Source organism: Lutra lutra, chromosome 7 (assembly GCF_902655055.1).
Source record: "Lutra lutra chromosome 7, mLutLut1.2, whole genome shotgun sequence".
Lineage (NCBI taxonomy): Eukaryota > Metazoa > Chordata > Mammalia > Carnivora > Mustelidae > Lutra > Lutra lutra.
In genome coordinates, this window is record NC_062284.1 from 9,829,629 (window position 1) to 9,843,596 (window position 13,968).

A 13,968-nucleotide genomic window follows, 5' to 3' on the forward strand; every position below is an offset into this window, starting at 1 on the left:
GTTTTTCTGCTTTTATTAGGCACAAAAATATTGCCCAGAAGGCTCTGACAAATATCCCCATATGTCTTATTTCTCTCCCTGAATAAATCACTGGCAAGAGGAATTGGATGAAGATGGCTATCTTAAATTAACTATGATCAACTCCCTAAGGTTGAATATGTACGTAGGGGAGCAATTTCTCTAAGCATATTTTAATGCCCAAAGGCACCTTCTTCTGTCTCCAGCTCACTCTGTGGAGTTCTCCAGCCCTACTGATGTTCAGCCTTGAGGACTCCTTCTCGTTTTTTTGGTGTTTGCCCCTCTTCCCCCACTGGTCCTTCCGAGTCTCTGCTACTGGCTTCTCTTCATCTTTCTGACCCTTAAACACTGGAACATTTCAGTACTCGGTCCTGGGATCTCTTCTCTGTAGACCTTTCTTTGGAGGTTCTGGTCATCCCTGCTTTAAATACCATCCATTCTCTTGACTCTACTTTTAAACCCATCCAGAATCCAGCCACTTCTTACCCCTCTCACTGCTGCCTACCACCCCAGGCCCATGCTGTCAGCATTGCTCCCTTGGAATATATGTCATGGCCTTCTAACTGGCCTGATTCCACCTTTGAAAGGAAAATCACTATGAATGGATGATCAGAGAAGGCCTCTTGGAGCCTGGGGCTGGAGTATGAGAAGTCACCCATGTGAAGATATGAATAAAGAACATACTAAGTGGAACAACAACAACAACAAAAAAACCAGTGTGAAAACTCCACGGTGAGAAAGAGCATTGGGGCGCCTGGGTGGCTCAGTTGGTTAAGCCACTGCCTTCGGCTCAGGTCATGATGCCAGGGTCCTGGGATCGAGTTTTGCATTGGGCTCCCCGCTCAGTGGAGTCTGCTTCTCCCTCTCCCTCTGCCTGCCATTCTGCCTATTGTGCTCTCTGTCTCTTTGTCAAATAAATAAATAAAATCTTCAACAACAACAACAACAAAACCAGAGCATCGACTAGTACTATCCAGGGGGTAATTGATACCTAATAAAAAGGCAAATGCCAAATTAAGGCAAGTTGTCATAGGAATAGAAAAATGAAGAGATCTGAACCATGAGAAACATTTTATTTTAATGAAAATATAAATATTCACATTCCTAACATTCTACTAAAACCTGTATAGCTCTCTTGCCATACAGGCTTCTCAAACACTGGAGGAAAATAATTGCTTTGCCGCTAAAGTGCTTTTTTTTTTCTTTCCTTTTTTATTGTGTTATGTTAATCACCATGCAGTACGTCATTAGTTTTTGAGATAGTGTTCCAAGATTCAGGCTCACGTTTAACACCCAGTGCTCCCTGCAATACATGCTCTTCTTAATACCCACCACCAGAATCACCCATCCCCCACCCCCCCTTCCAAAACCCTCAGTTTGTTCTTGGAGTCCACAGTCTCTCGTGGTTCGTCTCCCCCTCCAATTTCACCCCTTCACTTTTCCTTTCCTTCTTCTAATGTCCTCTGTGTTATTCCTTATGCTCCACAAGTAAGTGAAACTGTATGATAACTGACTTTCTCTACTTAACTTATTTCACTCAGCATAATCTCCTCTAGTCCCATCCATGTTGATACAAAAGTTGGATATTCATCTTTTCTGATGGCTGAGTAATATTCCATTGTCTATATGGACCATATCTTCTTTATCCATTCGTCTGTTGAAGGGCTTCTGGGCTCTTTCCACAGTTTGGCTATTGTGGACATTGATGCTATGAACATTGGGGTACAGATGGTCTTCTTTTCACTACATCTTTATCTTTGGGGTAAATTCCCAGTAGTGCAATTGCAGGGTCATAGGGAAGCTCTATTTTTAATTTCTTAAGGAATCTCCACATTGTTTTCCAAAGTGGCTGCACCAACTTGTATTCCCACCAACAGTGTAAGAGGGTTCCCCTTTCTCCACATTGCCTCCAACAGATGTTGTTTGCTGTCTTGTTAATTTTGTCCTTTCTCACTGGTGTAAGGTGGTATCTCAATGTGGTTTTGACTTGAATCTCCTTCTAATAAAGATGAACATTTTTTCATGTGTCTGTTAGCCATTTGTATGTCTTCATTGGAGAAGTGTCTGTTCATGTCTTCTGCCCATTTTTTGACTTGATTATGTCTTTGGGTGTTGAGTTTGAGAAGTTCTTTATAGATCTTGGATATCAGCCCTTTGTGCTGCTAAAGTGTTTTATAAAGCAAAGAATTTTATTTAGAAATCCAGATTTTTCTGCATTTTGAAATCCTTGAAACAGCATCTATATTCCATAACACAGCAGTTGGCTAACATTGGATATGGCTGCTCCCTTTAGATTAGCATGTTTTCCTTACTAGGTGTGCCTGGCTGACTATCCTCACTTCCTGACCTGGCCTCTGGAGGCTTCTGATTTTGCAATCCTTGAGTCAGGCGGTGAAAAGATTTCATCATTTCAGATATTTGAGAGGATTCGCAAGTCTCCACTGAGTATAGTCACATAAGGCCTTTATTTAAAGCAAAGGATGCAGGAGGATCATATAGGCAAGCACTGGGGATTTAAGAGACATTCAGGCACTCTCTCCAGGGTCCTCCTCATTCCCATATGGACCTGCCTCCAAATTGAATCACCAAGATCTGTTCAAGAAATCTTCACTCTGTGAGAACTCAAGGCTGAAATTCCCTCAGGGGCCGTCATGTCCCTTTGGTCTTGTGATCAAGCCGGGATGACCAAGCAGTTATACTACTGAAAACCATCAGTAAACTGGTTCAAGGGGTTGCCAGGGGAGTTTCAGACTTAAAAGAGCTTGTCACAAATACCATTGCCCCTATCTTGCCCAAAAGTCAGAGCCAGGTATCCAGGTGTTTCCAGAGATAAAAATAGATCTTTTCCAGGCTGGCTGCAGATCAACTCTATTCTAACATAGAAGATAGTGTCCTTTGAAGACAAGGTGGCCCAGTTTGGTGCAGAGTGATTGTACCAAAAAAGGCAACTAAGTTCTAGAAGATCTTGGGTTGACTTTGGCCAATAACTAGTTGCATAGTTTTCTGATCCCTTGGTGTGACATTCAGCCCTACCCTTGTCCCACTAGTCATCTGCCTCTTCCAAGACTGCCAAGCTCACCCATCACCCTCTTCCCATGTATCAGCTTGCCAGAGTCCTTGCTACTTCCCTTCTCTGGCCCTTGCCCTGATCCACCACTCCCCATTTCCCTACCTCTTTATTTCCATTAGATTGTGAGTTTTTTGAAAGCAGAGGGCTAGGATTTATTTATATTTATGACCCTATTCCAGGTTCCCTGACATGTAGAGAATGGGGCTTAATAAATTTCCTTGCAAAGACTTGGGTTTCCTCTCCTGATCTCTTATCATCTAATCCTTTCTTAGCTTCTGGCTCTTGGCTGTTCTCCATAACTGGCTTTATTGTGATTCTTCTGGACTGGTCCACCCTCTAGAAATGACCACAATGGCAGCCCTGACTTGGTCTTTAATGGAATAGCTGAGGGATCATTGAGTCTCACTGGATCATGATCACATCTGAGATGTGCACAGTACCAGGACAGCTGTCAGAGATGTCATACCTCTAAAGCCATGTGTCACTGGCTTTAGCCCAGGTGACACCCTCCATTACCAGCATCACCTCCTCTCACCTGCTGTGGGAGGTACCTGAAGGGAAGCTTTGCTTTTCTAAGAGATCTCTAGTGTGGTAGTGTGTGAACAAGGCAATTTCAAGATTCTCACAATATTCTCAGGAAATGCTTCTTGATGCTTCTTGTTTCCATGTGAGAGAAGATTGAGGGAAGTACCAGGTACCACTTTGCCCCAGGGCTAGTGGACAGAAACCTTACTAATGACCCGAATCCTTTCTTTGCCCTTGCTCCCACCATGGCTGTGGGCCTGTCTTCCACTCACCAAAGACATGACTGGGGATCTGGGGCCTGGCCTCCTTACGGGCTCATGGGTTGCCCAGAATATTGCCTCGTGGCTTAAGATTGGTCACACAGCACTGGGATGGTGAAGTCTCCAGGCTGCCTTGTAGGGTCTTTATTTCCCATAAGTATGGTTGAAGAGAGAACCCCTTCCTGATTTAAGGTCCTCCCCTTACACAATGTTGCTAAAGCAAGGGGCTTCTGTTTCTCAGATTGCCCAGTCTGTCTGCATACTTCCATCTTGGACCTGTTGGCCTCACACAGAACCTAGAATTTCCAGAAGGGGTAATTCTACTCTACTCATAGGGCTGTGGCTTCTCCTGAGCTGAAGGCCAGATGTGAGTGAGTGTGGTGTATCCTCCGCAGAGTGACAAATGTCTTATCCACCCAAGTGTCCCTGAATAGTCCTGGTGTATTTTCTCTTGGGGGTTACTCTGTAATCTGGGTCATTGATGAGTTACTCACCTGCAAGCGTGGATTTCTTCCATCAGATGTCAGAAAGTTTAGATATTTAAAAAAATTTTTTTAAGATTTTATTTATTTATTTGACAGATCACAAGTAGGCAGAGAGGCAGGCAGAGAGAGGAAGAGAAGCAGGTTCCCTGCTGAGCAGAGCCCGATTTGGGGCTCGATCCCAGGACCCTGGGGTCATGACCTGAGGCGAAGGCAGAGGCTTTAACCCACTGAGCCACCCAGGTTCCCCTTAGATATTTTATATAATAATTATGGTCAGAGAGGAAAACTCTCAATCTCAATTTCTTCATCTGTTAAATCAAGATATTAACACTCCTCTCACACTGTTGGAATGGCAATTTAAAATTATTACCTATGTCACCTACTATATAAATACTTAGCATGTAGTGAACCTAAACAGATACTAGTTCCTTTGTCCCTTCCTTTCTCCTCCATGTGTTCGTTTCTAAATAAATATGTTATATGAGATTTGGGGAAGAGTTCCACCTTTCAATAGTTTAGGAAAGTTAACCTGCTTCCAAAGATTCATTCACTTGAGCTTATTAGACACATAAAGTACTAGAAAAGTCCAACATCATGATTGCCAGATTGGTTTTTACTTGTCAAATTATTAAAGCCAAACCTTTTCTGTGCCAAGTACCTGGATCCAAAAGAAGGTGTTTATTCATCCCAGAAGTTTCTAAGCATCCACATGTCGTACACACACAGCACTTGGCTGACTTCACCTAATGCATCTGATCACACGGAGGTGTGCAGATAGATAACCTGATGGTCTTCCATTACTCAATACCCAAGTGAGACTTCACTAGGGGATTCCTGTATACGTTAAACCTTTAGCACATTAACCTCCCAGGCCCTAGTCCAAGAAAATATTGCCCTTTAAAAAGGTATATTTGGGGGGCGTCTGGGTGGCTCAGTGGTTTAAAGCCTCTGCCTTTGGCTCAGATCATGATCCCAGGGTCCTGAGATCGAGTCCCACATCAGGCTCTCTGCTCTGCCTGCCTCTCTGTCTACTTATAATCCCTGTCTGTCAAATAAATAAATAAATAAATAAATAAATAAAATCTTTAAAAAGAAAGGTATATTTGGCTGAATAATAAAGAAATGGAATGGAGATAGTTCATTTGGGAGGTATTGATTTTGATCCCTACAAAGCACAGTCCAATAAATGAGTGGTTGTAGGGAAAGAGAGCTTAGAATCCTCCCAGGATAATTAATGCATTTAATTTCTATGTATTCAAGCAAAAAAAAAAAAAAGAGAAATGACTTCTTTGTCTTTGGTTAATTGTGTACTTCATCCTGTTGCCTCTGATGCAAAACGTAAATGCTTTGTGTTTACACGAAAAGCATCTCTAGAGATCGCAAGAGATTGATACGTATATATGAGCTCTTGGGAAAGAACTCTGGCATCGTGTCTCAGGGGCCACAAACTCACTGAGCCCTTTTGACCTCCTGATTTCATTTCTTGGAATCAATTCTGCGCAAATGACCAGCAAGGCGGACAAGGACACAAAGGACACAAAGATATCCTTTGTGGAGTTATTTATCAAATGGAAAAACTTCCAGTACAGATTAGTCTCAACCAGGTAAACAGAATATGGCCTTGTAGGTAGACAGGTAGAAACACAAAGACCAACACAGGCTGTAAGAACACCTTGGGGTGGACAGTTTTTGCACTCACTTTTCTACTTTTTTTTTATTTTTCAGATTTTTCTATAGTGATTATGAATTCTTATATTTATTTCTCGAATGAATTTTAATGGCGTGCTTATCGTGTGCCAGCCTCTGAGCTGGATGTTGAAGACACAGAATTTCACTCGAACAAAACTAACACAGTCCCTTCATCCAGGAGACTGTGGTCTGAGGGATTGGACCGATGTTGCTATATAATAGCAAACAGGCATATGTGCTAGGAAGGAAGGAACAGTATGTTGCTGAAGGACCAGCAGGGAGGACAGAATTTCCTTTGGAACAGGGGTTCTGGAAACTATGGCCCGTTTTTGTACGTTTTTAAAGGATTGTGAAAAAAAAAAAAAGGAAGAAGATGACGATTTCGCAGAGACCACAGGACATCTGCAAAGTAAACTATTGACAAGTGAACTATATTTTCTCTGCCCCTTTAACAGAAGAAATTGGTTGAGTCCTAGTTTGGAACATCAGGGATACCTCTCGAAGGAGATGACAATCTGGCAGCTTAAGTATGAGTCAGGAAAAAGAAAAAAAAATTCCCAGGGAAGTTTTATTAGAGGAAACTTGAAAAATGTTTTAGTTAAAAAAAAAAAAAGCCAAAATGCTCTTTATTGGAACCTGGCTCCTGCTTCAGGTACCGAGGAGGGAGGTGCTTTTAAAGGGCATGCTGCTATAAATAAGTTTCTTCTGCTAGTCTCTGTCCTTTCATATATGGTTGGTTTGATTTTAAAATACCACCAACTTATTTTCATTTTTCTAATCCTGTGGCTTTCTGAGGTCTCAGCCAGTTTTCTGCAGCCCTGCTCATAACCACAGTAGCAACCTTTATTAATAGTGCATTTACTTTGCGCCGGGCATCCTGCTAGGTACTTTCAATCAGCTGTAATCCCATGTCAGCCTAACAACCCTGCAAGACCAGCACCTGGCTTTTACGAAGAAGGAGCAATGATCAAGGATGCTGAATGGGCTGCATGTGGTCTTGCCGTGGCTAAATCCCAGAGCCAGGACCCACAGCCGGATCATCTTGCTTTCAAGCTCTTCCTCTGTGTGGGTTCCTCCTCCTTCCATGGAGGCATATTTCATTTCCTCTGCAGTGTTGTCACGGCTTAAAAGCCCTTCTCACCCTCCCACCCCACTCTGAAAGTAACAGTTTTCGTTTTTAATTTCCTTAAAAAGCTCGTGTATTGGGGGGCATTTCCTTAATATTGCCAGCGAGGTTGTGGAGTGGAACTGAAAAATGATAGGGTTTCCAGTTTTCTAGCCAGTCCCTTATCTGCTTCGTGCTAAAGTAATTTTTGATAACTCCATTGCATTTCAATTATCCAAATTTATTGTCTTAATTTCCTCTGCTAAAGACAGATTTTAAATGAATTTAATAGAACAGCCATTTCAGAGGCATTGTTAATTGTATATCTCTCTTCTCTGTGGATCTGCCCTTTTTCCTCCCATTCTTCCTTGTCAGAGCCTGCCAACAAGTGCAGAGGAGAAAAACCTTCCTCCCTCAGCTGTTCCAGGCTGCAGGCCCTGTGAATTAAACTGACAAAAGACAGATTAACAAGAGAAAAACAGTTTATAAGCACATGCAGTGCTCAGACACAGGAGTCATTCAAAGGGATGGCTAAGACTTTGGTCTTACGGACTTCACGAAGAGCAGTATATTTGTAAGGAAGGAAGGAGATGAAGGAAAAGGCTGGTAGGATTCCCTGAATGGCAAACGGGGCAAACTCACAGAAGACAAGGTTGTTTAGGAAGGATTGTTCTGTGGGTCCCTCTTGGTGCTGTCTCTGGGCTGGTAAATGCCTGCCGTGATTGAAAGCCTAAGCCTGCTTTTAGGCAAATGTGCAGGAGGGCAGAGAGCTTTCCCTTGGGGTCTGCTATTTCTCAACCGTCTTCAGCTCAAAATAATTCTTAGACCAAAGAAGAACGTTTGGAGGTGCGGGGGTGGGGGGAGTATATTCTGATCCGCTGCAATGGCATTTTGAAGAACTCTTACTGTTTTTTCTAGTTCTTCCTCTGCCTTGGACAGTAGCACCAGGCTCAGGGCCAGGAGCCCAGAAGCATGGTGCCGGCAGTTCCTGGGCCAGCAGGGAGTTTCCAGGAGAGTCTCTGCCCTGATGTGGGGCTCGGCATCCTCAGCTAGTAAAGCGAAGGAGTTGGACTCAATATCCAATCTCTGTGCTGCATCAGTTTGCTGACGTGTCTGCCTCGGTCAGGGTGTAGTCAGGAGACACAACTCATAACTAGTTATTGGAACAGAGAGAATTTAATATAAAAAATGATGAGTGGGGTGAGCGCACCGTGTTTATAAAGTACACTGAGATAGTGAGGGCAAGCAAGCAGCAGCTGCCACCTGGGACTGGTGGAATAAAGGGAAGAGAATGGAATTATCATACCTCAAAAGCCCAGAGAAGGGAGCTCATGGAGCTCTAACTCAGATCTTTAGAGAGGGGACCCTTGCTGGCTGGTGTTGGTGTGGGAGAGGAGGGGAGGAAAGGATGTGGCTGCTTCTGCTAATTGGACCCAGCTGCTCCCATGTGCACGGTATTGCTGCTGCCTGGTGATCAAGGAGTGGGTGGAATTCATGGGAACAGAAAGCACAGACTCTGGGTCCCTGTCTCTCTCTAGTGCCCCCTATTGGCAAGGCCTAGCAGCACCTGGTGGGCAATGCACAGGTGTTGGTGGACAAACTAGGGGCTGGAAGGGTGGTTTCGGGGCTGAGTGACGATAGTTTAGTAACTGACCCAATGTTCATGGCCAAGATTGCACACTGGTGGCCTAGGAGCTACTTTTGGTCCCTGGCCACGTATAGTCCCTACACATGTCTCCTGTAGCATTCACGATAGTTTAAATCAGACATGTGTGTTTGGGTTTACATTTAAACTCTGAACATGTGCTTCCTGCGAAATCCACACAACATCATTGTTCATGATTTATATTATATATATTTTTAAAGATTTTATTTATTTATTTGACAGACAGAGATGACAAGCAGGCAGAGAGGCAGGCAGAGAGAGAGAGGGGGAAGCAGGCTCCCTGCTGAGCAGAGAGCCCAATTCGGGGCTTGATCCCAGGACCCTGGGATCATGCCCTGAGCTGAAGGCAGAGGCTTTAACCCACTGAGCCACCCAGGCGCCCCTGATTTATATTTTTAAAAGACAGATGAGTAGGAAGGCAGCTTGGAAATGATCTAGTCTTCAGTTTAGACCTGTGGTGGGAAGGCCCTTAGAGGGTGTGAGAATTTCCTCCCAAATCTCACAACCAGCGAAGGAGATTTGGGGGTTCTACGGCTGGGATTCTCATCACTACCCCTTACTGTGCTTCTAGGAAGATGCGTGTGCTACGGCCTCCCACTGTTCAGAGTGTGGTCCATGGATCAGCAACACCAGCCTTGTTAGAAATGCAGAATCTGGGGGCACCTGGGTGGCTCAGTCAGTTAGAGGTCTGCCTTTGGTTCAGGTCATGATCTCCAGGTCTTGGGATCGAGCCTCATGTCGGGCTTCCTGCTCAGCTGGGAGTCTGCTTTTCCTTCTCCCTCTGCCTCTCTGCCTGCCTCATTCTCTCTCTCACTCACGCTGTCTCTCAAATAAATAAATAAAATCTAAAAAAAAAAAAAAAAGAAATGCAGAATCTCAGGGGTGCCTGGTTAGCTCAGTCAGTTGAGCATCTGACTTTTGACTTTGGCTCAGGTCATGATCTCAGAGGGCTCTACACCGGGTACAGAGCCTGCTTAAGATTCTCTTTCTCCCTCTCCCTCTGCACCGCCCCTACCCTGGCTTGCGTGTGTTCTGCCTCTCTCAACTGAAAAAAAAGAAATACAGACTCTCGGGCCCCACACCAGACTTGCTGAATCAAAATATGATTTTAATGAGATCCTCCCATAATTTATGTGTGCGCAGTAACATTTGAGAAGTGCTAAGGATAGTTTTATTGAGAAAAGGAAACTAAACTTTAATTGGCTGCTAGTGTTTTTCTCTGGAGGGGGACCAAGGTAAGGAGTGTACAGATGGTTCTCAGCCAATCTCCTGACCACTCCTTTGATTTCTCATCTCCCTTCCTCCCAATGTATAGGTCCACACACGTGATGCAGACAGCCCTGTGCACACGCATAACTACATGTGCATGCATCCAAAGATGCATACATGTTCTCTCTCTCTCTCTCTCTCACACACACACACACACACACACACACACACACATGAGCCATTTCTGAGGTGGTCTCCGCTCTACTGTCTCACCTCTGTGCCTCACCAGGTTCCCCCATGTGCACTCTGCTCTACTCACACTGAACTACTTGGGCGCCACTGCCCAAACATATCAAGTGTTCTTTTTGCCTCTCTGTCTTTTGCACCTGCTGCCTGCCCCTGCCTGGGACGCACTCGCCCCACCACCAAGATGGAAACCTGACCAGCTTCTCTGTGACCTCCACCCACAGCGCAATGACTTCTTTTGGAAACTTTCCCACATTGAGCGAAGTGTATCGAGACTGTGTTCCTTCTCTGTGTTTAAATAATGCCCAGGACATGCCTTTATTGGAACATTGTTTCTCATCAGGAGATGATCATTATATGTTTTGTTTAACACCTTGAAAGAAAGGAACCAGGCCCCACTTAGCAAGCCATTCTGGGGATGAGCAAACAAGGAAAGATTAAACTTAATACAGAGCCAAGAGATCTGTCTGGTGCTTATCTATAAAGAACAGTAAAGCGTAGTAGTTAAAACATCAGCTCTGAGGTTGGAATTCCCAGATCAGAATCTTGGTACTCCCACTAGTATGTGACCTTGGGGAACCACTTTGACTCTCTGTGAATCAGTTTCTTCCTTTATCAAGCAGGAACACTAGTATCTACTGGGTTGTTGCGAGCATTAAGTGGGACCAAAACAATGCCTTTGAGATGCTTCAAGGGAGCCAGGCTAATGGCGGGGGCTCACTCTGTGTGTGCTATCTTGGCGCTATGATGTGATATATTAGGCTCTCATGATCTATTGCCATATTACTCACCCATTTAAAGCACCTGTAACATTTGCTTTGTAATTTGGGCAGGACTCTCTCCCTCCCTTCCTCCCTTCCTTTCTTCAACATCTATTTCTTTATCCCAAATATTATTGACCATGTATCATGAGAGTATCATTCTTTAAGATGAATGGGGTATCGGGAATTCTTGACAAGGAGTTGAACTGAGGCCAACAAAATTTGGAAGCTGAACAGACCTAACTTGGAAAGAAATGTTCCCTCTCTGGTCTAGAAATCTAAATTCCCAAGTACAAGGGCTTATGCAAAATCCTATTTTATGTTGGGTTGGTGGTGACATCCCTGTGGTCCATCTAAAAGGGGAAAAAGGACAGGGGATCTCAGATACGAGGCTCCTGACTATGGCCATCATGTTAAGTGGGTTACCAAGTCAGAGGAAGTAGAATCCAGTTCTTTCCTAGGGAAGACATGGTTAGCCGTGGACAGAATTTGGGTCTTTTCCAATCGGTTGGGGTATCAGATGCTAATCGGAAACCAACATGGAGATCAGGATCTCAGGACCAGGCACAAAGCCAGTTGTGTGGACTGGAACCACCAGGTAAAAGTAACAGGGAGGCTTCAGCCTGACCCTCACTCAGGCTTATGTGGTGGGCATGGGTCATGGCAGCAGAAGATAGATGTAAGCCTCCATCAATGAGTAAGGCAGTCCTGCTGGACACGACTCACAATGGCTAAGAACTGAGCATGATTAAGTCTGCAGGGAACTAGATGTTAGAGACCGTTTGTTGGTCAGGGCTGGATCGGAGATAGACTCATAGTCTGGCAGGGCACACTGACCCACACATTATTACGACACAGCATGACACATAATAGAGTTGTATTTGCAAGTCTTGACTCATTTTCTGAAACACAAGTGTTGGTGACCTAATATTAGTGGGAAATTACTCATCACATTTTCTGAGTTGGGAGACTGGTGAAATAGGGTGGAGGGGGGACCCTCACCCTATTACTTCTCTGTGGGTCCTTCAAGGATGCAGAGAAATGGCAGAACCAGGAGCATGGGCTCACCAATTTCCCCTAGACATCCCCATGGTTGACTTTTTTCAGGTCTTTTCCTGAATATCCCACTCAGAGAGGATTCCCTGAACCATCTTCTTTAGAATTGCCACCTCCTACCCTGGTTCCCCCTGGTTCCCTCCTTCATATTATTTTTCTCTAGAACTCTTATCAGTCACCCACTAACTGTATATTTTACTCATTTATTTATTATCTTTCCCCCAACTGGAATGTAAGCTCTGTGAAGCCAGGGATTTTCATGTGTTTGGACCCCACTGTAACCCCAGTAACTACAAGAATGCTTACTTAGTAATAGACATTTAATAGATAATTTGTAGACCCCTAGACATATTCCATGAAGTAACAGCATAGAGGGAAATGTGAAAGGAAATAGTATCTTCCATAGCATAAGGCTAAGAGTTACAACCCAGGTGAGTGAAGAAAATCTTTATGAAGACTGTTGACAACACCAAAGTTAAAATTTCTTTTCATCTCATAGAATCAGATGATAAAAGAAGGAACGCTGTCATGGGGAAGATAAAACAGATCGTAGTCAAATCTTTCCTTTTGGGGACCAGCTTCAAGTTCATTAACCAGCTAATTGAAGCTCTTTGCTTTATGTTGGCCCTTTTTGACACACATCTGCATACATAAAGCATCTGCAGGTCCAGAGGCTTCCTTCCTGAGAAAGACAGTTTATTCGATTTACAGTTAAGGCTGGGGAAAGGATTCTTCCATAGTTTGCATCCAGTTATTTTCTCCTGGTGAAGGATGGTCTGCAAAGTTTCCTTCACAGGTAGAGTAAATCACGTATGCACTCAGCACCATTGTTGATAATTAGTAAAAGCTCGATATTTAGCAGGAAGGAGTTGTCCGTGTGCTTCTGGAGATAGGCCATGTCTGTGAGGGTGCTGACTTTCACTGGAAGACCATAAACATGTGTCAACAACAATATATGATATCTTAAATGAACTGATCTTATTATTAGCAGGCAAATATAGGTTGCATATGTTAAAGAAAGGAAGGCTCATTGCTAGTCTCTTCTGCACTCCCCTAAGGAAGCTGAATATAGGTTATAGCATGAAGGAGGTCTCTTTTGGGAGTAACAAAATAGCCCGGCTTGTTGGTAATTGCTGTTTTAGGCTTGTACTTTTTTCTTCCTTACCATGTTCCTTACACCCTTTTGGCCATTTTTTTCCTGGAAATTCTCTCTTTAAACTTAACCCTGCAGGTAGGGATTTTTTATAACACAAACACTCTTTTTTGCTTAAAAATAAAATGACAACACTGCCTTTTGCAGATTATGCCTATAAAGACCCATCTTCAAGAAAGGTGCATCAGACTGAGCTATGGTTGATTTATTTTAGGATGTGCACATATGTATCAATCTGTGAGGCTATTTTTTTGGATAACATTCTTAAGAATTTGAATTTGTATAGCACTTCCAATTTGCTGCGAACATCTGTTGGAGTCCACCTTTTATGTCTGGGACACGGGATTTCTAGAATGCATAAAAATAGGCATCGGATTTTCTAGCACATTGCATGGTTTCTAATGTCTTGTCTCTTCTTTCCTCCCTCTCTTCTCTCCCTTCACCCCACTCCTTCAGGGCTGATAGTCTACCTAGGAATGATGGCTGGGGCCTTCGTCCTGGGGGGCCTGGCTGATAAGCTGGGGAGGAAGAGAGTCCTCAGTATGTCTCTGGCCCTCAACGCCTCCTTCGCCTCTCTTTCCTCCTTCGTGCAGGGATACGGAGCCTTCCTCTTCTGCCGACTCCTCTCAGGCATAGGGTACGTACATGTAGGGCTTTGCTGGACCCTGGCATGCCAGGGTTCCATGCACCCTGCTACTCGAGCGCTCAGTGGTACTTCCAGAAAA

At 44.0% G+C, this 13,968-nt stretch overlaps 1 protein-coding gene across 3 annotated transcripts in view; it reads left to right on the forward strand.

The window, feature by feature from the left end:
- Nucleotides 1-13,968, forward strand: part of SV2B (synaptic vesicle glycoprotein 2B) — a 192,779-nt gene that overhangs the window by 129,013 nt on the left and 49,798 nt on the right. For all 3 annotated transcript variants that reach the window (XM_047738761.1, XM_047738760.1, XM_047738762.1), the window contains exon 3: nt 13,700-13,880. In XM_047738761.1, the coding sequence (XP_047594717.1) occupies nt 13,700-13,880 (181 nt within the window). The remainder of the gene's footprint in view (nt 1-13,699; nt 13,881-13,968) is intronic.